This window comes from Psammomys obesus, unplaced genomic scaffold (genome assembly GCF_907164565.1).
Source record: "Psammomys obesus unplaced genomic scaffold, mPsaObe1.curated_primary_1811, whole genome shotgun sequence".
NCBI lineage: Eukaryota > Metazoa > Chordata > Mammalia > Rodentia > Muridae > Psammomys > Psammomys obesus.
In genome coordinates this window covers 15,239,837-15,264,784 of record NW_026585742.1, presented here as the reverse complement: position 1 = coordinate 15,264,784, position 24,948 = coordinate 15,239,837, and the positions used below count along the sequence as shown (strand labels likewise).

Genomic DNA, 24,948 nt, shown 5'->3' with positions numbered 1-24,948 from the left:
GTAGCCAATAACCTTCTAATTGGACTTACGAGCCACTACATAGGAGAGAATTAATGGCCAGTACAGTAAATAATCCAACTACCCTGGATTGGTGAAATCACAGGCCTCAGAGGAAAAAATAATCAAAGAGACCATGGATTTGGGAGGGGATGGCATGGGGGAGACTAGGGGGAAAGATGGGTGGGAATCATATAAAAAATTCTCTTAAAAACCAGAAAAATAAATTAAAAATTACTTTTATTTGTGATTCACCTCCTCCAGAGATCACTTTCCAGAGATATGTTCATACCTAGAACATGCCTCTGAGCCTGTTCTTAAGTACTAGGTCATAATACAGGCCTTTTTCCTGTTCTCTAAGACACATACAACTGATGCTTTCAAGACCTTATTTTCCTCTTTCCTGCACAAATTAGATCTTCTAGGACACCATAATCTCAGCAGGTCCTTCTGAACTTCTGCCTAATTTCATTGTTCAGCCAAGTCCATGTCTGCTTTTGCTCTGCCTAGCTTCTGCACTGCTAAGCTGCAGATCCTGGCAGCTCTCTGTACTAATCTGCTTTAGTTCCCCAAGTTTCAGGTCATCCAGCAAGGTAAGAGGGATGATGGTGGACTTTGTTATCTTTGGTGAAATCCTTCAGAAGCATGGTCATAACATGCTTAGTTACTACAACAACTAATGGTTTTATTCACTTCCCTACAGCTCCCCTTTAACATGTCCCATTTGCCCCTCAGTGTAACAAGGCCCAAACTTAGAGCCAGCCACTTCTATGCTATGGCCTGTCAGTACTTAGTTATGTAGGTTGCCACAGACTTCTGCTAGCAGCACCAAATTTACTTTCACTTGTTACTCTGAGTTACTGTTCTGTTGCTACGAAAAACACCATGACCAAGGCAACTTCCATAAAAGAAAACATTTAATTGGGGACTTGCTTACAGTTTCAAAGGGTTAGTCCATGATCATCATGGCAGAAAATAGATGAGCATGATTAGCAGGCAGCAGGCAGAGAGACCCTGGAACTGGCATTGGCTTTGAAACCTCAAAACCCACCACCAGTGACACACTTCCTCCAATAAGGCCACACCTACTAATCCTTCCCAAATAATTCTAATACCTGGCGATGAAGCATTTAAATATATGAGCCTATGGGGGAGGGCATTCTCATTAAAACCACCACAGTTTTGTTCTAAATCTCAATCACGTCTTTGCGTTTTCCTTTCTTCTTCAGCTCATGATAAGACAGGCGGGGCAGACTACATGTCCTTGGGTACTAGGCAAATGTGACAGCATTGCTAAACACTGCCAAAATCTGCTATGACCAGTCTAAGAGAACGGCTCAGAGGATAAAATGCTTGCCATACAAGTTAAGAACCAGTGTTCAGATCCTTACCCCAGAAACCATGTAAAGCCATGGAAGCTGGTGTGTACATGCAAATCCAGGGGGACTCTGAGTTGGCAGGCAGAGACAGAGGAAAGCTTAGAAGCTTCTGGGCCTGTTAGTGTGACATATACAAAAATCAAGATACTCCGCCTAAACAAGAAGGGTGGAAGGCGTAGACTAATCTCTAGATGCATACAACATAACACACACACAAACTAGTTCATGACATACTAGCTTATGGCACACTAGCCCACAACATACTAGCCTATACTGCACAACAGCCCCCAACACACTAGTCCTCAGCACACGATCCCTGCACAGAACCCACTGCACAGACGCCTATGGCACACTGGCTCATTGCACAGTAGCCCATGGCAATCTGTCCTCAGCTTTCCTTGTAAGCTGAGCCCTGGGTCGGCAATGGGCTCACACACCTGCATTGCCAGCTCCTGGGGCGGATGAAGTTTAATCAAAGGCCAGGAATACAATGAGCCTAGGCAGTACAATATGATTTTATCTCAGAAGCAAGTCTAACCCTCTACACTGACATTAACTTTTCTATCCTTTCTGGCCTTATTATGAGGCCAATTTAATTGAAATTAAAAATCTTAGTTCAAGTCCATGCTCATCAATATTTTCTCAAAGACTGAGCCAACCCCTTGCACCCTGCTCATTGCTGGTATCTCTTACCCCAATCCACTCCATCCTTGACCCAGCCACCTCCAAGTCCACTTGAGCTGCTGCTTAGCAGCCTGTCCATCAGCTTATATTCACTGAACACAATTTTTTTGTATGTGTTTCCAAACTAATCAATGATTTTAAGAATTAAAACTAGAGCACTTAGGATAGAGGAAAGTATCAGAATGTATTATATGAAAAAATTCAATTAAAAAGAATTATAACTAAACAGTGATTGAAAATCGAAGAAAAAAATAACAGATTACAACACTTATTTATAATTGAACTTAAGGCTTCACACAAAATAGGAATTTGTCAATCACTGAGCTACATTCTTCGTCCATTAATTCTTATTTTAGGATGTTTAACAGTTATATACTCTGAAGGCTTATATAATCATAATAAGTAAAGTAGTAATTTAAAGTCAGAATGGTCAGGAAATAAACACAAGTTTTAAAAACAATATTTATTATTTTAAAACTTCTTTTAAATAATTATTTATTTTTTGTTATTTTTAGTCAAGTGAAGGGATAATATATCTTTGCTGCTGCTATATACTTGGCAGCTATTAATTTGAGTGTTTTTAAAATAATATCGACATCTACATAAACTTTAGTCTTAAAAAAAAACCTACCACTCTATATACTCAGACTTCAAATATAAAATATTTATTCTTGTGATAGTTAAGGACTATAAGGAATATTTGAGATTGGCTATGCATTTTGCATTATGAGGTAAAAATGAGATGTTTAGATAAATGGTAGAATGTCATGACTTAAAGTGCTATGTTTAGGTATCATACTGACAAATGCTGGTGTGATATTTAATCTTGATTGTCTATATTTAGAACCCTGAGGGAGCACATCTCTCACGGTGTCCAGGAATGTTTCCAAAAATGTTTGACTGAATTGGGAAGAGCCACCCTGATATGGATGCAACATTCCAATGGCTAAACTACCAGACTGATTAAGAAGGGACAAAGCAATAGGATGACAGCATTTATCCAGTTCCTGGTTGTGGTGCACTGTGGCCTGTTTCCATGCTTCCTGACTAGACTACAACTTCACAGTGTAACCATAACAAACTTGCTTTCCTTAGATTGTTTTTCTAAGATATTTTGTCACAGTGATGAGAAAAGTAAATAACATGGTCCCTTCCAGAAGGTGAGCAGCTATCTCCTGGGCCTTACACCTTTAAATAACTGGGGTCATGACTACAGCAGTAGAAGACTGAAGTCTGCTGGAGGGCTGCTGTGGTAAGGAAAATGCTGTGACTCTCAGTCATGGGAAGGAGAAGGCATATATGTCCAGGATTGTCACAAGGCGACCGTATTCCAATTCCTGTTTGGAAGGAAGGCTTAAATGCTTAAACTAAATTAAGCATGCTATGCAACAAGATGAAAAGCTATGTCTTTATTATGTTTTAGAATCAATTTAATTAGTTGAATTTAATTTAGTTGCCATTTCTTAAGTATACATACTTTAATGGTTAACTGCCTGCCATTTACAAAGTCATGTAAATGAAAATTGCTCAATAGTTCCATGAGCACAGGATAAACTTTACAGGATTATATTAGTAGATTTCCCCTCAAATATATTGTGTTTGTCTTTTCTCAAAGTTACTCAGAATGTTTCTTTCTTTAAAATATGGCCTAGTGACTAAGGCATAGCAAAATGCTTATGATTTAAACTTATTTCACTTTTTTAGTTTTGAGGTATTCCTTCCCCCCATCACTGCCCCTTGGGTGTCTTTCAGAAACTTTTGCTTAGATCATAAGGATTATCTTTCTGGACATGGGAGGGCTGTTCCTTCATCAAGGGTATATAGGTAGCTGTGCTACCCATGAGAACTTCCAAAAAAACTTCTCAAGAAAATGTTAAGCATTTGTTTAAATGAGATTTATTTCAAACTCTTTATCTACTTATATAAAGAGAGAATAATTAATTTTCAATTTTGTGCATGATGAATTTCAAAATATTCCATTGTATCTTAAAAGTCTATCACATTAGAAAGCTTAAGAAGCAGTGGTTGATTTGAAGGTTATCAAGGGAATTATCACATGTCAATACAAAGAATTAGTATATTATCACAGAAATATGACCATGCACAGTTTATTTTTTTTAAAGATTTATTTATTTATATACATGAGCATACACCTGCGTGACAAAAAGGGTATCAGATCACATTATAGATGGTTGTGAGCCACCATGTGGTTGCTGGGAATTGAACTCAGGACCTCTGAAAGAGCAGACAGTGTTCTTAAACACTGAGCCATCTCCCCAGGAACCCATGCACAGTTTATATCCCTTAACTACACACAGGAATTTCATTGCCTTGGCCAATCACAAGCCAGAAGCACTATCAGTTTCTGGTCCCAACTGCTTAGTCCACAATATTCTATTAAAGTTATTAAAAATAACTTCTTTTTTATTCCAAACTGTGGTAAAATACAGGTAACAAAAACACACCATCCCTATACCACTAGCTTTTTGAATTCTGAGATAAGGAACTACAATATGGCAAGCTGCAGAAAGGGAAGGTAACACACTACCATCATATTAATAGTGAGTGTTGTTCAGATCAATAGCTGTGCATCCATTGATTATCAGGGAAAGGCCCTGTATTGCTCTATGCTTCATTAGCTTAATAATAAAAGTTTGTTTTGCCCTATTTGCTATATTTGTTTTTATTTTATATCACTATTTTAGCTGTCTGTTTGTATTCTAATGAGGAGAAAGAAAGGGTGTAAATTTGGCTGGGCGGGAAGAAATAGGGATGATCTGGGTGAAACAGGGGAGAGGAAAGAATAATCAAAATATATTACATGATAAAGGTCTATTTACAACAAAGAAAATCAAAGAAAGAAAAAGAAAATTGTATTACATCTCCTTCAAGTTAAGTAAAATTCATCTAAGAACACATAGATAACAACAACACAAAGTGGGAAGAGGACCAGCCACACAGGAATCGCCATCAAACTTCCTTTAATAAGAACCGCACTTGCAGCATCACAGATGATCCCTGAGGGCCCCATCTCCACTGTGAAAAAGCCTTGCTTCTAACTGTACCTTACTCTCACCACAGTTCAGTTAAGAAAACCCTCAGCTTTAGCCCACTGATGAGGCACAAGAAGCTCCCCTTGGCAGGGCTGGGTTTCTTTGCTGGTTCACACAATGTTGTGAAGCACTGGTTACTTTCTCTCAACCATTTGCTGAATGTCGACTGCACTTCAGTTAAAGTTCTAAATACAAACACCAGTCAGTCATGTTAGCATTTTAGAATCAGCCCTTTACTTATGACTGTCTGCCATCCTAGGGAACAGGACCATAAGTAGATTTAAGATTTGGATTTTCCATTTGCTACTCTTCCTACAATTGTCAAAGTTTTAATTTAGTATAATCAATGAGAAAGACCAAGCAATAGAAATTTCTGTTTTCAGAGATATACATAGCATGTTAAAGACTAGGGAAATTCAGAATGATACTTACATGACACCTTTGCCACAAGAAATCCAGATTATGGCATGAAAGCCATGCTAATTAAAATCCCAAAATAAGATACTGATGTAAATAAGACCAAAGCAACCTGTTGTTAGAGTCACATACAAAAATACCTGTGAGTTAACCTAAGAGTCAGAAATAGTCTCAAGATTTCCTGGTTCTGTTTCATCAATAATATTCTATTTTGTCATTTTTAAAGGATTTTCTAAAAAGCATAATAAAACATATCTAGCAAAGTTTCCTGTATTATGTGAACTCAGCTCTGCTGTGCCTCCACAAGAAGTGAGCTACTTACTCACAGTGCTACGAAACCTGAAAGAGCAACACAGGAGGCAGTGTTCTTCCTGCCTGTGAGGAAACAAGTCTTGGCTTCACCTCTATCTCATGGTGCTGGTGCTGGTACAGTTTCACCTCTGTCTACTGTAATACCCCTGGTTGTGGAAGTTGTGATTTGTTGCCCCAGGGAAGCAATACTGGTCTATAGAACTAGAACCAATATCTAGAGCCACAAAGAACATATGCCACTCAAATGAATACAAAGTGGTTGCTGTAGTCTTAACACAATCATGCTTTTAGAAATCACAACAGAAGAATCAAAAGAAGCTACACAAGAAGAAAAAGGGAAACATCCTTGAGATGTTTAACAGCCAGTAGCTCCCAGAGCTTACAAATGGTTTATATGCTGGTGTGGGTAACCCAAGTCATTCATTTCACAGGTGCTATGAAACAAGAGTAATTCACTAGATTGTGCTTTCCCTGTGAAGACAGGTTATGCTTTACCTTCATTTCATGGTGCTGGTCCATCGTGTCCAGTTCTAAGGTGCTCCCTCCATTTTCCCTCTCTTGTAGCTCAGTTTCCATTCCTAGCTCCCCTCCTTTTGGGGGAGGCCCTAAATCAGCAGCTGGAGTCCTGCTGTTGCTGTCAGAAGCATTTTCATCATGGCTATTGGTCATGGATGACACAGAATCTGTGGTGATTTCATTTCTTTCTCCATTTACCCAGTGTGTGTCAAGAGAGGCTGCAGCAGTTTGAATGGAAGTCTCTGGGCTAAGAGCATTCTCTTTCTCATCTTTACATTCCATCTGGCTTTGTGCTGCCACCACACCATTGGCCAAACAACTATGTTGGTCCTGAGTCTGATCTGTATCATTTTCCTGCTTCTGTGGAGAATGTTGGCACAGGAATTTTCGTGTAGGTGTGGAATTCAATCCATGCTGTCCTGGAGTTTGAGGAGTATTTAGGTTCACAGTAGAATCTTTTTGCAAATCAATGTAACTTGACAAAACACTATAAGATAAAATACAAACAGAAAAATCGCCATGAAAGTTTTAGAATGAAGACACTTGGTCAATGCCAGGTGAAAAGAGACATCATCTTTATTCATGATGGTTTTAGACACATAGAATCATGGAACACAAGACACATTTAAACAAGTAGTTACATAGAAAGGCAAAGACTGGAGAGCTGGCTTAGCTGTCAAAAGCTAGGCTCATAACCAAAAGAAGACTGGATGAACCTGAGTATTTTCTGGTTGGAGTATTTCCATGAGCTGTTTAGTAATATAATATTCAGTAAAGACAGAGATTAAAGAAGTATTTGTGTTTAATGAGATTGTCTTTCCCAAGATCTTTAGTTCTTAATTTTTAAAATAAGAATAGGAGAGCAAGGCGATGGTGGTGTATGCCTTTAATCCCAGCACTTGGGAGGCAGAGGTAGGCAGATTTCTGTGAATTGGAGGCCAGCCTGGTCTACAGAGTGAGATTCAAGATAGCCATAACTACAAAGAGAAACCCTGTCTTTAAAAAAAAAAAAAATAGGAGTTCCTAGTTTATAAACTGGCTATAAAACTATGTTAGTTTTATTTGGAAAGTAGAGACATTTTAACAAGCTTTATTATGCATGCTGCAGTAACTTCCAACTGATTCCCAATGGCTTTCTTTAATTTCTCTCTTGATCTCTCCAGTCTTGTTCTTACAAATCAGGTCCTTATACCTGCAAGAGTTCACTAATGTCTCCATGATATCAGCAAGACTCTGCCTTCATCTCCCACATCTCCCATCTCCTGGGACCATCTTTCTCCTTACTGTGGTCCTGCCATATTCCTAGAGTTCTGCATTTGTGTGTATGTTAGGGTCAGTAGCCCTGTTCTTCTGTGCCTGGCACAATCTTCCCCAGGACACTGGTAGAGTTCATTCCTCCCTCTGTCACTCAGGTCTTCTGAGAGTCTTTGCTTGGCTAGTCAATTTAAGCAACAGACTCCACCACGTTCTCTAATCTCTTATTTGTCTTTAAAGCCCTTATTACTGCTGATATTATATATAATATTGATAGGACTAAATGTAGAACAGACCTTCACTCCCAATACATAATTACATGCCCATGGAAATATCTGTACAGCATTTAACCAATAATTCAAGGTTGAGGGAGGGAACATAAAACTCCAAGCTATATTTCTATGATTTAAATAAGAAGAAATGAGAACAGATTAGAATTCCATGAGCTTGCAGAGAGTGCTGTCCTGTTCTCATCTTTATTCTTACAGCTTAGCTTGATGTGTGCAAAGAGTTCAACAGATGTATAGTGGATTGATGATGGATTGATGACCCTATGACAATTACATAGCAGACAGCATTTATGAAGTAGCCACTAAGTGCCTAAAGGTATGCTAAGTTTTTTAATACTGGTTATTATGTTTTATACTTACAACACTTCTTAAAGCAGGGGCCCATAATCAGAGGAATCTATACATGCAAAATTTCTGACCTATAGCCAATGTCACCTGGCTAGCAAGTGGCAAACCCAGAATTCAACCATAAAGTCCAGCTCTAAACCTCATTACCATCTTTGCCCAATTTTGGATAAAATGAAGAGCAGGTAAATAAGCTGCCAATAAAAAAGAAGATGCAGAATCCAAGATTGATTACTTTCTTCAGTATGGGTAGAATGCTGGGTGTTGCGGTGAAGTGGGCTAAAGCAATGCACTTTAGAAAGTATAAAGATGTATTGTCACCTTCTTCCTTCATCCTAACCCAACCCTGTCAGTGCTGTTGTGAACTTTACTTTGTTACTTAGTAACAAAGGAAAAAAAGAAAAAGAAAAAAAAAACATGGTTTAATGGCTGGCTCTTTGACCATCTCCCCCAGAGGGGGAGCAGCCTTGTCAGGCCACAGGTAGGACAGTGCAGCCAGTCCTGATGAGACCTCATAAGCTAGGGTCAGATGGAACGGAAGAGCTCCTCTCCTATCAGTGGACTTGGACAGGGGCATGCGAGGAGAAGAGGGAGGGAGGGTGAGGGAGGGTGGGATTGGGAGGGAATGAAGGAGGGGCTTACAGCTGGGATACAAAGTGAATAAACTGTAAATAATATAAAAAATAAAATTTCATTAAAAAAACATGGTTTAAGTCCAATACCAGAACCACAGTAATAAGAGAAGAGAAAAAAATTTCAGAAGAAAAAATGTTTCTAAGTTGGAAGTGGACAATATAAATAAATGTGGCACATTCTACCCTTATACATAGTCAATCTTGAGCCTGGATAATCTGTCAAAAAAAATTCTCGAAGATGAGCCAAGCTGCCCACTTTCTGTAGTCTTCTAAAAGAATAAGATAGAAAATAACTAGCAATTTACTCTGACATCAAAGGTACATTTGCATCAGAAGAAATAAGCTGGAGAGGGAGGGAAAGCAATTGCTAAACTACTTCTCAGGAGACTCTTGCTGCCTGTGAACGCCAAACTCTGTGTGTATGTGTGTATGCGTGCTGGCCTGCAAGGTGCTTGGGAAAGCCGAAAGCTCTTGTCTGTGGAAAACTGTTATCTTTAAAATCATGAAGATTTTCTAAGCTAAGAGAGAGAGAGAGAGAGAGAGATGTGAGAAAAAAAGAGAAAGATGTGAGAAAAAAGCCACAGTAAAAAAAATAATAATTAATAGTAATTATTATTACTACTACTATTATTATTATATCTACTGGCTTCAAAATTGTTCCACTTCACCAGACAGTGATGGTGCATGCCATTAATCCCAGCACTCAGGAGGCAAAAGGTGGGTGAATCTTTGTGATGTTAAGGCCAGCCTGGTCTACAGGGCTACACAGAGAAACCCAGTCTCAAAAAACCAAAACAAACAAAAAACCATTCTACTTCATATTACTTCCACCCAAGTAAAACTGTGATACTCAGATGGTTCTTTGGGAGTCTATTTTCTCCTTCCACCCTGAGCTTCAGGGACTGAACTTGGATGTTTCGGCTTTCGAGATAAGTACCTTTCTTGCTGAAACATGTCACTGATCTTCTTCTGAGGTCCTAATAACAGTGATATGTGGCCCTCCGAGGTCTTCCTGGCCTGTGTCTGCAGTTGGAGAACCCAGAGGCCTCCTTTTATTCTACAAAGTGTTAGGCTATGACAACAGTGATCAAAACTGACAGGCTTGTGGACATTATAGTCTCTCTGTAGACTCTTTTGGGGCCAACTGTCCTGGTGTAGGGACCTGACAGCCAACCTTAACCTGATGGCTCTGTGTTTTTTGTTTGCTCAGAAATTAACTCTATCTCAGTCATTAGGGTGCTCAGAACTGAGTAATAATTTACACAGGTCCCCATCATGACTAAAGAGCCTTGATAAGCAGCTAGAGTCACAAGGACCATTGACCTTATCTTTTGTTCTGGAGTGCCTGGGAAATCCTAGCGGCCTACATGTAATATGAGAATAGGATAATGGGCTGTGAGGTATTAATAGCGGCCTGTGCCTCTGTAAAGCCTGCTTATTGCTAGGAGAAAGGGATGAAATGATTTTTTTATTACTACCTAGTGGGAAAGAAACAACTGAGAGAAGTAAAACAATTTTTCTGCCCATCTGTGGATTCCACGGATAGTTGTAATGCACACCTTTTTGATGTCAGTTTTAAAACCCCACCTTATCAGCACACAACTCCTTCCACACAGCATGATGTTTGGCTCTAAGGATGTTGCCATCCTTCTGCAAGCAGTAAGAATAAATTCATTTAATCTAAATTTGAAATGAGTCCTTGGTCTTTCCCAGTTGAACACTACAACACTGACACTGTCTAGATGACAGACCAATATTGTTGCTACTTGCAATGGATTCCACAAGAGAATCCCTTCAAACCATTGCCAAATATGAACATTATATCTTACGTATGTTTAGAACCATAAATTATAGCACATTCTTCCTTCCATTAAGTACAAAAATTACACACATTTCACCTGGAGAGATAAATTTAAACAATGCAAAAAAAGGGGTCACAAAACTGCTCAGAGTTAGAGATCTCAGCCTTGAAATTCTGAGTCCTTTGAGGCCTCCTCAGCACTGGTGTGAAAGTACTTGTGCGAGGCTCAAGCTCCAGCCTTCCTTATATTCTGTAGTCACTGCAGTGGCTGCAGAATCTATAAACTGGAAGGATTCTTTTCTCTTTTTGAATCAATGAACTCTGAGAAGAAAAAACCTGAATGAAATTTAATCACTGCTTTAAATATTGCTGCAATTTCAGCTACCAAAAGCATTACAAATTCCCTTCAGAGGAATTTAAGGATTTACAGAAGTGCTCAGCAATGAAATATGAAGACAGGCTTTTAGACACTTTTCTCCAGAACTTGTAACTGTATTACAAGTAACTGGATGTGTGATATTTTGTAAGTACATTACATTTTAGTTTCTTGATTTTGAGTCTTACAATGGTGCCCAGGCTATCCAAACTCTCTATCTCCCTGCTTCAGGCCCCTGAGTGTTGTGATTATATTTCTGTGCCCCCTAGCTGCTTTATACTTATATTTTGAATTTTGAATGAGGGACATTATTGTTTCATGCTTCCCAGAACATTCCAAAATATTCCTGAGCTATAGTGTCATTACATTCATGTAATGGCATACATAAAAATAATCCATAGATATAAAATAGTAAAATAAATAATTCTTAAAAAAGATTCATGTAATGTGAAATTATCTCTCAATATCATACCTGAATAAATGAAAATATTTGATAAAAAAAACAAATTTTGTCCACACGTTAGAACTAAAGAATATAAAATTTTTCTGAGAATGAAATGAGTATTTTATGAATTTTGTTTTTAGTATTAATATCTCTTTGTAACCTACCACGGGGTAGTAACAGGAAGAGGGAAACAGATTGAATTGATATAGAGGCCTCTCATTACATGAAATAGATCAAAAAGACTAGAGAGGCACAAGGAGGCAAGAATCCATAGGACTCAGGTCCTCAGAGAGTGAGGAGAATGGAGACCAAGATAACATGAGTCCTTCCTATCAGTTGTGCCTGGGACAGCAGCATTGCTACAAGCAATAGCCCAGAGTGACACATACAGACACAGGAAATGAGACACAAAATATGAATACACAGTATGTTAATGCCTACTAGGGCAAGATCAAGTAATTATTTTTAAAATATACTTGTAAGATACCGTGACTTTCAAAGACCATCTCCTCCACCTCTCTCTCTGATTATATGTTAACTCTTACCTGCCTCCTTCAAAGTGACTGATGAGATCCGATACCTTGCTAGGTTTTCCTTTTGAGGCACAAGAAGTAGGGGCCAGATTAGACTCCTCCATCCTTGGTTTTGCGCTGGGTAAAGCTTTAAGCCTGGGGACTTGGAGTGTATAGGATAAAGGTGAATTCTGTAGATGTAATGGCTTTGGAGGCACTGTATAAAAAGAAGAGAATTCAATATTTCACTGTTTTGCTCTGTAACAGGAAAGATTCTGGTTACTGGGTTCAAGTATCTTCAGCATTAATTAGATATTGTAAAGCGGTCTGTCAAACTAGAACTGACCTAACCAAAGAGAACTTTATTTAATCTTTGTTATTCTTCCAGATCTCAGTGAAATTGTATAAAATGTGTATGTGTGACCTGAAAATCTATATAAGGCTACAGGATTCTAAACTGTGTGACAGACTGCAGAGTAGTTACTTGTCCAAACAGAAAAAAGGAGGTAAAATAGAAACTAGGTACTGGCAATACATTGTTTTTTATAATGAAGGTTTTCTAATAGCAGAATGATTGCAGTTATCCCACATGCAGAGTTAAACAACAGAAAAAAAAAAAACCAAACAGCAAAACAATGACAATGTAACATAATAACAGTTTCCGTTCTTAAACTTTTTATTTCTATATGTTCTTTTACTTATTTGTTGTTGTTTTCCATATAGCATCTTATATAACACCCCCCCCCACACACACACACTTTTCCTCATTTGCTCTTAAATAAGTTTTACACATTAAACTCCAGAGTGGAGGCCAGTACCATTTTTACCTCTTCCATCTACGGAAGCAGAAGGGCTAAGCCCAAGGTGACACAGCTTATCTGACCTTACAAAACTGGCACCCAGATTTTAGGCCCTTCATCATTATCCTTCCCCACAATAAACTCAGCAAATGAATTAGCACATTGGGGAATCTATCTAATGCTGCTGTCAGCTGCATCAAACAGTTGTTTGGAACTGATATATTACCAATCATTTACTTCACTTAACTCCAAGAATAGAAACAGGTCCTTTCATGAAATACTGACATTTATAGAGTTCCTTAGAAAGTTATATATAAAAATATGTAATTTGCCAAGATTTCATTATTTCTGTTCCGCTAATTAATTTCTTATAGGAACAAAAATGTGTCACAATGAGCTTTGTAAAGCAGAACAATTAATCTGCCTTATTCTCTTTGAACATAAGGAGACCTGAGTAAAAATATTGGCACGATTTCTTTAAGGACAATGTTTTCAAAGATATGGCCCAGGGGAATGGTGTAATATCCACCAGGAAGGAAACAAGTTATAAAAGTATAAAATCTGGAGTAGAGAGATGGAATTAATATAACAGAACCATTAACACAGCAGGACTATTAATACAACACCCAAATTTTTAGTAGATTCTGAAAGCTAGAAGGACTAGGATGAATGTTCTAAAAAAAGATGAAATAGAAATAGCTCAGAAACATTTGTTCAATATCCTTGGCTATTGGGGTAATGGAAATTAAAACTACTCTTAGATTTCATGTTATCCCAGTGAAAATGGCTGAAATCAATAAAACAAATGATGGTGAGGATGCAGGCACAGGAGAGCTGCAGGAAGTGCAAACTACTCAGGCCACTATGGAAATCTGTGTGGAGGTTCTTCAAAAATCTGAAACTCTATCTACCCTAACATCCAGATACACAACTCTTGGACATATACCGAAAGGAGTCTACATCCTGCTGTAGAGCTATTTGTTCCTCCATGTTTATGGATGCTCTTTTCCTAACAGCCAGAAACTAGGAATAGGCTAAATGTTCATCAACTGATTACTGGATAATGAAAGTGTGGTACATTTACAGAATTAAATACTATTCAGCTCTTTAAAAAAATAAAATAAAATTCGGACTAGAGAGATGGCTCAGCTTCTAAGAACACTGCTCTTCCAGAGGCCCTGAGTTCAATTCCCAGCAACCACATGGTGGCTCACAGCCATCTACGCTGGAATCTGATGCCCTCTTCTGTACATGCACATAGAACACTCATTCATAAAATAAATAAAATCTTTTAAAAAAATGAAATTCAGAATGATAAGTGAATGGAGCCGAAAATGACCATGCTGAGTGAGGTAAACAGACATCACAGGGTATTTTCAAGGATACTAGCTGTTGGTCATTCTTCATAGATGGATGTGAAGGCCTACTGCTGAAGACACAACTTACTTATGTCATCGAACATGGAGATTTGAGGTGTCGCCCAACTAGAAGCTTCTCCTCTACTGTCTAGTTTTTATAGTGCTCAAAGGTACTTCACATGCTACTAGAGAAGATTACCATCAGTTGCATACAGCTATAAGCCATGTGAACTACAACAATGACCTGTCTGTAAGATACACTCAAGCAATAGTGGCTGACACACATGTTATGGAAGTAACCAGTCACTTTTTTTCAAAATGAAAAAATAATTCTTATAATATATTCTGATAGTATTTTTCCTCTTTCCCCAACCACTTTTTCATTAGATTTAAGGCCTGTTTCACCAGATGGATGCCTGACACGGCTAACATGTCTAAGAACCTGAAACTAGATAGTTCATGGACCTAGGGGAAAACCAAATACTACTGATCGGCTAAAGGAACATAGGAATAAAATGACTCCTAAAGATATTGCTATAGACTGATAGATCAGTGCCCCATCTCAGCCATCATTAGAGAAGTTTCTTCTTAGAGTAATTATCACAGAGACACACAAGTAGACACTATTCAGAGAGTGAAAATCTTTGGAAAACTCAGCCTTAAATGGAACATCTTTATCAAACCCTTTCCCTTAAGGCTCAGGAATCTATGCAAAAGAGAAGAGTCAAATTTTTTGAGACAGAGATGGTAGATAACTCCAAGGAAAGAGCAGCTTCCAGACACAACAGAACTGATACACGTAAGAACTCAGAGACTGTTGGTGATAGCATGCAAGGATCTACATACATTCAAACCAGAAAAAAATCCCAGCAGGGAGAAGAGGAAGTGGACACAAAGTCCCTCTCTTAATTAAGAAGGTATTGGCAATTGATACCTCCTGAGAAAGGAAAAATCAGTGTTCTCTAATCAAGTGACACTAGGTATATCAATCAAACCCCAGAACAGGACCCATATCCAGGAAAAGCTGTTCAACACAAAATGGATTTCATTTGTTGTTGCTGTTGTTTCTGTGTATATGTTCTTTTTGCTTTGTTTGATCTTAGTGGGTTTTTTTTTTTGTTTGTTTGTGGTTTTGACTTTTGTTTATGAGAGAAAGAACATGAAATTGGAGAGGTAGGGAGATGGCAAAGATACAGTAGGAGTTGGAGGAGGAAAATGATAAAATATATTGTATATTTTTTTCAATAAAAATGGAGACATTTACTATTATTATTTCAGAATTAATATAATAGCAGCAATCTCATATGATATGTCCCTGGTAGTATATGAAGTAGAATATTCTTCCAAATAAAGCCCTCTTTGTTGTTTTGAGCAACAAAGGATTATTTTGAGCAAAGGCATTAGAGAACTATCTTGACCTTGTCCTTTTCCCTGTGGAGGTTGCCCGCATTTACAGGAGTAACATTCTTACCACAATTAACAGGAGGCTGAGGCTAAGAAAAGTCTATGTTAACACACCTTGTTAAACTAATCTTTATCTTTCTAGTTTCCCCCAATATCCTGTAAAAAGCCCTCAGGTGTTCTTATGCCTACATAATTTATTTTTCTATCTAATTTAGTATATAAAAATGCACATCAAACAGCTTTTTGAGGTCTCCTTTTCTTATGGTGGTTCTAATATACATATTGTTGGAAGCCAGACTGATCCAAGGCTGTCTCATAAGCCTTGAAAGGACAAAAGGAACCTGGGTCTGTGTCCTTGCGCAGGGCAGGCTTGGCAAGGTCTGGGCTGGGTTTAGGGCCAGGGCCTTGACGTTAAGGTTTTGGCTCCTGGGAAACCAGCTTTCCCTCCCAAAAGCTATAGTTATCACTCCTAAGGCAGCTGTCTGAGATATCCTCTATTCTCTTGCCAATATTGTCTGAGTTAGCTTTTTGCTGACCATGGCCTTTCCCCCTACAAGGAGTATATAAGATGTTGTACTTCTTAATAAGCTTTCTTGTAATTAAGTCATCAGCTGAAAGACCTCCTGGTCCCAGCTACTGGTCATCTGTATTTAAGGATCTTGGGTCCTTCTGCTCAAAACCTCAACATTCATGTCCCTTATTCCTGTGAGTCTAGGTCACATATAAAAATAAAATTAAAATGTATGCTTTTCTCCTATATATCAGTTTAATTTGTGTCAGTATGAGTCTCAGGCCCAACACAGACTTTGAAAACACAGAGAAAAGGCATTCCCTCCCCTAAATGTGTAGGATAAGGTAGACACTAGCATTAAGTAATCATCCTTTCTTACATGAAAACATTCTAAAAATTAAGAATGAGAAATATGCTGGTTGTGGAGCACACTTTTACTCCCAAAATGAGAGACAGAGGCAGTAGATCTTTGTAAATTTGAGTTCAGTCTTATCTACATTGTTAGTCCCTTTCTCCAAAAAACAAATGATTCTATAACACAATGAAAAAGATTTTATAAATTGTAGGCAGGAGGAGTTCAGTTTTTGACATACTATTAGTGTCTTAGGGTTTCTATTACTCTTATAAAATACCATGACAAAAAACTTGTGGAAGAGTGGGTTTACTTCATATTACAGTTATAAATCCATCAATGAAGGAAGTCAAGGTAGAAAACAGCAGAAACCTGGAGGCAGGAGCTGATGCAAAGGTCATGGAGGAGTACTGCTTACTCACTTGTTCCTCATGGCTTACTTAGCCTGCTTTCTTTTTAAAACATATTTATTATTATTATAATTAACAATTTATTCATTTTGTCTCCCAGTTGTAGCCCCCTCCCTTGACACCTCCAGGTCCTACCCTCTCTCCCTCTTTCTCCCCTATCCTTCTTCCCTAGTTCACTGAGAGGGGAAGACCTCCTCCCCTACTGTCTGACTCTGGCCTATCAGGTCCTACCAGGACTTCCTAGATCTTCTTCCTCTGTGGCCTGGCTAGGTCACCCCACCAGGGAAAAGTGATCAAGGAGAAGACAACTGAATTCATGTTAGAGAGCTGTCTAAGGACTACATCTGAGCAGAGGGTCTAGATCCTCTCTATGTATGGTTTTTGATTGATGCATCAGTCTCTGAAGTACCCCCTGTGCCCCATTTTTTTGTTTGTTTGTTTGTTTTGGCTTTGTTGGCCTCCATGTGTGGCTCCTGCCCCCTCCTGGTCTTTTTATAGACCCCTTCTTCCAAAAGACTTCCTGCGCTCTGTCCAAAATTTGACTGTGAGTCTCTGCACCTGTTTTGATCCCCTGGTTGGAGTCTGCTAGAGGACATCTGTGGTAGGATCAAGTCCTCTTTCCTCTCTTCTACCACTTCTGGTGTCTATCTACTTTCCCCTTCTGAATGAGAATTAAACATACTCACTAAGGTCTTCCTTGTTGTTTAGCTTCTTTAGTTCTGTAGATTTTAGTGTGTTTATCCTATATAATATGGCTATTATCCATTTATAAGTGAGTATACAGTATACAAGTCTCTCTGCTTCTGGGATACCTCACTCAGGATGATCATTTCAAGGACATCTGCTCAACTATATTCATAACAGTTTTAATCATAATTCCAGAATCTGGAAAAACTCTCAACCAAAGAATGGATATAGAAATTGTGGTCCATTTACCCAGTGGAATACTACTCAACTATTAAAAACAAGGAAATCATAAAATTTTCAGGAAAATGGATGGAATTAGCTTGCTTTCTTATAGCACCTAGGACTACCAGCCAGGCAAGGCACCATCCTATCCAAAATAGGCTGTGCCTTCCCTGTCATCATTAATGAAGAAAATGCCTGCTGATTTGGCTACAGACTAATACTGTGAAGGCATTTTCTCAGTCAAGATTCTTTCTTCCCAGATGACCATACCTTTTATCAAGCTGACATAAAAACTCAGAAGCATGATTGGTATTAGAGATCATGAAAATGCAGACTCCTAATACCATAATTTCTTCTTTTGCTACTTCACTTTGTTTATGTACTTTGGATGATATATTAGAGATAAACACATGAAATTATTTTCACTCTTAAAACAAGAAAATTCATTTCTAGATTTGGTTTTATAATGACTAACTTTAGGATGTAACTACAGTTCTTTCCTGTTTTGTTAGACTTCATACTGCAACAAGATGATCAGGTAAAAGCCACTCTAAACCCAAACTATCTATAACGGTTTTTCTTTTTTTAATAAATAAGAATATTTAAGTAGCCAAGCCTGACAATGCACATATAACAGGACTTGGGAGGTAGAGACAGAGGATTGTGAATTTGAATGGCTTGGGCTACATATTAAGAACAAAATAAAACAAAGCCCACAAAACAACACAAAGCACCTAAGTATGTCTTGCTAGGACAAACAATTTTAGAATCACATTAGCAAGAACCTTGTGATATGTCTAGATTTAAATAAAAACATGTTAAAAAAGACATACAACATGGAGGGTTGTTCATTTTTTAAAAATAAGACATTATAGGAACTTTCTTATACCTGTTGCATTTCTACAACCTTATTTATGCAGCCTACATTCTCTCTACTTTGTATAGGACTATTTTCTTGGTCTTAAGGCTTTTGTAACACCAGACATGTTTCTCAAACTCTTGTAGACTACTTGGCTAACTCCTGTACTTCTTCCATTGTGTGTCTTCAACACTTAGAGCACTCTGCTCTGACTATTCCACCACTAATAGAGCCTTGACATCCTCATTCCACACCTTAAAACTTTTGGTATAGGACTGAAGAGATGGCTCAGTGACTAAGACCAGTGACAGCTCTTCAATTGCCAACACCCACATAAAGACTCACAACTGTATATAACTTTAGTCACAGGGGTCCATCCAATGCCATCTTCTGACCTCCAAGGCAGTACACATGTGTAATGCACAAACAAACAGTGGATATTAGACATATAAGATAGGATAATCATACTAAAACCTGTACACCTAAAGAAGCTAAGCAAGAAGGAGGAACCCTAGGTAAGATGCTCAATCCTCATTCAGAAAGGCAAACGGGATAGACATTGGAAGAAGATGAAAACAAGGAACAAGACAGGAGCCTACCACAGAGGGCCTCTGAAAGACTCTACCCAGCAGGGTATTAAAGCAGATGCTTACACTCATAGCCAAACTTTGGACAGAGTGCAGGGAATCTTATGAAAGAAAGAGGACATAGAATGACCTGGAAGGGTCTGGAGCTCCACAAGGAGAACAACAGAACCAAATAATCTGGGCCTTGGAGTCTTTTCTGAGACTGATACTCCAACCAAGGACCATTCATGGACATAGCCTAAAACCCGTGCACAGAGGTAGCCAATGGCAGCTCAGTCTCCAAATGGAAGGGGAACAGGGACTGTCTCTGACATGAACTCAGTGGCTGGCTCTTTGATCACCTCCCCCTGAGTGGGGGCAGCCTTACCAGGCCACAGAGGAAGACAATGCAGACAATCCTGATCTGACATGATAGGCTAGGGTGAGATGGAAGGGGAGGAGGTCCTCCACTATCAGTGGACTGGGAGAGGAGCATGGGAGAAAATGAAGGGAGGGAAGGTGGAATTGGGAGGGGTGAGGGTATGGTTACAGCTGGGATAAAACGTGAATAAATTGTAATAAATAAAAAATTATATTAAGGGACGGGGCAAGATGGCAGCACTGGGAGGACTCTCATTCTGAGGAGCAGCACAGCAGGATTGACACAGTGACCAGCAATCAGAACTTTAGGCCATAAAACACAAGTGATTGTGTTTCACAGGTGAGAGAATACCCCACGGTGGGGGATTCAATCAGCTTTAACTCACCCGGCTAAACCGTGGAAGACATCCTGGTTCCACCAGGCACCTTGTCACCAGCCCAGAGCTACACCCCAGCGTGATCTGCTCACTTTCCCAGACTGAACTGTGGGCCCACAACACCATAGAATGGATTTCCCAGTCGAGAGATAACCCCATGGAGCAGGAAACGATTGGGACCGACCTCAGGTCACCCAGACATCCCCTAGAAAAGACTCAGATTCCGCGGGTGCCCCAAGAGCCAGCCCGGAGCCAGAGCCGGGACCCAGGCACCTGCACAGAGCCCTGCCTGCGCGCCTGATTCGCTGCCTCAGATAGAACTATGGGCACCAGGGCACCAGGCACCAGAGACTGCGTTTCACTGGCAGGTGCAAACCCACAGTGAGGGAAACGGCTGGTCTGATCTCAGAGCACTCAGCCGACACCCCTACCCCGAAAAGGTCTAAGGAAAATTACCCAGTTTAGGCAGCAGCCAAGGCTCCGAACGGCCAGAAAGGCAGAGCCACAAGCGAGCATCTGTGCCTGTGGGTTCTACTCGCCACCCCAGACAGAACAGCAGTCCCCAAAGCAGAGACTGGGTGTCTCTGGCAGGAGGAAAGCCCCAACGGAGGGGATCATCAGCTCTAACACTTAGGACACCCAGCACCAAAAGACTTCCTGGATTCATGCAGATTCTAGGCTCTAAAGCAGGCAGGAGCGCTGTGCTCAGCCGCCATTATTGAGTTCCCCTAGGGCACTGGGACACACAGCTGCATCCTCAGACCTACAAAAGCCAGAGAGCCATTACAGCAGCCCTCAGATACTGTGCCAAGGATCAACCAGTTATCCTTAGCTAGACTGTCAAAACTGTGGGAATCCCTGGTCCTTCAAGAGGGCTGCACCCACAGCGTCTGGACCAGAGCAGTGCCTGCAGCCACCATCACAGACAGGGACACACAGCTTCTGGTCCAGAGTGAGGCACCCAGCCTCCAGACCAGAGCAGGGCCCCCAGGCGCCAACTCAACCAAGGTGCACATTCTCCAGGCACAGAGCGGAGCACTCAGCCTCTGGCCCAGAGACTTGCTGGGTGCACCTCTCACTTTCCCAGACAGAACTGTGTGCCCCAGGATAACAGACTGATTTTCCCTGTTGGGAGAAAACCCCACAGCTAGGGAATCAGCAGGTTCTTCAAGAGGATTGTACCTGGAAATTTAGTGAGCAGCAGCACACTAAATTTATAACAAGAAACCCAGCAGTGGGGCAGCTGTCTTGAGAACTTCTATGGGTAAGAGGAGATCCCCCCCTGCCTAACAAAGACCACAGCTACTACTCAGGGCTATAAACCTGAGGTTAGCAGTGGCAATACCTGAAAAACACTGGCCATACAGTGACCATAACGAAAAAGTAGAGAAGGACTCCTTCAGGAAAAATCATCTTCCGGCCACGGGGATTCTCCCTACCTCAGGACTCCAGGAAGCACAGAAACTAACAGCCAACACCTAAATCAGCCCAATGGGTAGAGGTCAGCATAAAAGCTCAACCAACAAAAGACAGAGAAATATGGCATCTCCAGAACCCAGCCATCCAGGGGCGAACAGCCCTGGACAACACAGCATAATAGAAAATCAAGAAGATAACCTTAAATCTATGCTAATGAAGAGGATAACAGAGGAAACAAATAAAATACGTAAAGAATTAGAGGAAGATAAAACCAAACAGAACATGGCTATCCGTAAAGAAATGGAGGAAGTTAAAGACAAGCAGATTATGGCCATCCGTGAAGAAATACGGGAAGATGCGGCCAAACAACTTGTGGCTTTCAGAGAAGAAATAATTAAATCACTGAAAGAAATAAAAGAGACAGAGTTGAAGGAACTAAAAGAAAAAGAGGAAAATGCAAGCAGACAGGTGAAGGAAGTAAACAAAACAACTCAAGACCTGAGGATAGAACTAGAAAAATTAAAGAAAACACAAATGGAGGAAATAATGGAGAGGAAGAATTTAGGGAAGAAAACAGGAACTACAGAGGTAAGCATAACCAACAGACTACAAGAGATGGAAGAAAGAATCTCAGGTGTAGAAGATACAATGGAAGAAATCGATGTATCTGTCAAAGAAAATGTTAAATCCAAAAAATTCCTGACACAGACCATACAAGAAATCCAAGACAATATGAAAAGACAAAACCTAAGAATAATAGGAATAGAGGAAAAAGAAGACTCCCTTCTCCAAGGCCCAGAAAATATTTTCAACAAAATCATAGAAGAAAATTTCCCCAACTTAAAGGAGAGGCAAATAAGAATACAAGAGGCCTACAGAACACCCAATAAATTAGACCAGAAAAGAAAATCCTCCCACCACATAATAATCAAAACAGTAAGTATACAGAACAAAGAAAAAATACTAAAAGCTGCAAGGGGAAAAGGCCAAGTAACATATAATGGCAAACCCATTAGAATCACACCTGACTTTTCAACAGAAATTATGAAAGCCAGAAGGGCCTGGACAGATATCATGCAGACCCTAAGAGAACACAGATGTCAGCCCAAGCTGCTATACCCTGCAAAACTCTCAGTCCTCATAGACGGAGAAAACAAGATATTCAATGACAAAAACAAATTTCAACAATACCTACACACAAATCCAGCATTACAAAAGACACTGGAAGGGAAAATACAACCCAAGAAAATTAGCTTCTTTCAAGAAAACACAGGAAATAATTAACCTAACTACAGTAAAACAAAAAGCAACCAAGCACACAACCTTATAAACACAGCCAACATCAAAATCAAAAAATCTAACAGCCACTGGTCATTAATCTCTCTCAACATCAATGGACTCAACTCTCCAGTAATAAAAAGACACAGATTAACAGAGTGGATACGTAAACAAAACCCAGCAATCTGTTGCATACAAGAAACACAACTAAGGCACAAAGATAGACATTACCTGAGGGTAAAAGGTTGGAAGACGACTTTCCAAGCAAATGGACGCAAGAAACAAGCAGGAGTAGCCATTCTAATATCTCATAAAATAGACTTTCAACCAAAATTAATAAAAAGAGATGAGGAAGGACACTTCATACTCATCAAGGGAAAATTCCACCAGGAAGACATCACAATCCTGAACATCTATGCCCCAAATACAAGAGGACCCACATTTGTAAAAGAAACATTGATAACATTTAAACCACATATATATCCCCACACATTAATAGTGGGAGACTTACTCTCAACAAAGGACAGGTCAACAAAGCAGAAATTAAACAAAGAAACAATATCTCTGACAGAGGTCATGAATCATATGGACCTCACAGACATTTACAGAACTTTACACCCAAACACAAAAGAATTTACCTTCTTCTCAGCACCTCATGGAACCTTCTCCAAAATAGACCATATAGTTGGTCACAAAGCAAGCCTCAACAGATACAAGAAGACTGAAATAATCCCTTGTATCCTGTCTGATCATAAAGCTGGACTTCAACAACAACAGAAATAGCAAAAAGCCTACACACACATGGAAACTGAACAACTTGTTACTAAATGACAGCTGGGTCAGGGAAGAAATAAAGAAAGAAATTAAAGTCTTCCTAGAACTCAATGAAAATGAAGACACAACATACCGAAACTTGTGGGACACAATGAAAGCAGTGCTAAGTGGAAAGTTCATAGCACTAAGTGCCTTCAAGAAGAAATTTGAGACAGCTCATTCAAGCAACTTAATGGCCCACTTAAAAACCCTAGAAAAAGAAGGAGCAGACACACCAAAAAGGAGTAGACGGCTGAAAATAATCAAACTCAGGGCTGAAATCAATAAATTAGAAACAAATAAAACAATTCAAAGAATCAATGAAACCAAGAGCTGGTTCTTTGAGAAAATCAACAAGATCGACAAACCCTTAGCCAAGCTAACTAAAAGGCAGAGAGATACCACCCAAATCAACAAAATCAGAAACGAAAAGGGGGACATAACTACAGACACTGAGGAAATCCAAACAATCATTAGGACTTACTTCAAAAGTCTATATGCCACAAAATTTGAAAATCTAAATGAAATGGACAATTTTCTTGATCGATTTGACTTACCAAAGCTGAATCAGGACCAGGTAAATCAAATAAATAGTCCTATATCCCCCAGAGAAATAGAAGTGGTCATCAAAAGTCTTCCATCCAAAAAAAGCCCAGGACCAGATGGCTTCAGCGCAGAATTCTACCAGACCTTCAAAGAAGAGTTAACTCCAATTCTCTTCAAACTATTCCACAAAATAAAAACAGAAGGAACATTACCAAACTCATTCTATGAAGCCACAGTCACCTTGGTACCTAAACCTCACAAAGACTCAACAAAGAAAGAGAATTTCAGGCCAATCTCCCTTATGAACATTGATGCAAAAATACTTAACAAAATACTTGCAAACCGAATCCAAGAACACATCAAAGATATTATCCACTATGACCAAATAGGCTTCATCCCAGGTATGCAGGGGTGGTTCAATATATGGAAATCCATCAGTGTGATCCACCATATTAACAAACTGAAAGAAAAAAACCCACATGATAATCTCCCTAGATGCTGAAAAAGCATTTGACAAAATCCAACATCCATTCATGTTTAAAGTACTGGAGAGATCAGGGATACAAGGCACATATCTAAACATAGTAAAGGCGCTATACAGCAAGCCTATAGCCAACATCAAACTGAATGGAGAGAAACTTAAAGCAATCCCACTGAAATCAGGGATAAGACAAGGCTGCCCACTCTCTCCATATCTCTTCAACATAGTGCTGGAAGTCCTTGCTAGAGCAATAAGACAGTTGAAAGAGATCAAGGGGATACAGTTGGGAAAGGAAGAAGTCAAATTATCACTATTTGCAGATGATATGATAGTATACATGAGTGACCCCAAAAACTCTACCAGGGAACTCCTACAGCCGATAAACACCTTCAGCAAAGTGGCCAGATACAAAATTAACTCAAAAAAATCAGTAGCACTTCCTGTATACAAAAGACAAAAGGGCTGACA

General features: G+C 39.4%; 1 protein-coding gene across 4 annotated transcripts in view; it reads right to left on the bottom strand.

The window, feature by feature from the left end:
* The window catches only part of Fgd4 (FYVE, RhoGEF and PH domain containing 4), a 187,246-nt gene that overhangs the window by 78,477 nt on the left and 83,821 nt on the right, over positions 1-24,948 (bottom strand). For all 4 annotated transcript variants that reach the window (XM_055599134.1, XM_055599133.1, XM_055599131.1 and 1 more), the window contains exons 3-4: positions 12,050-12,233; positions 6,338-6,845 (exon numbers count right to left, since the gene is read on the bottom strand). In XM_055599134.1, coding sequence (XP_055455109.1) covers positions 6,338-6,845; positions 12,050-12,233 — 692 coding nt within the window. The remainder of the gene's footprint in view (positions 1-6,337; positions 6,846-12,049; positions 12,234-24,948) is intronic.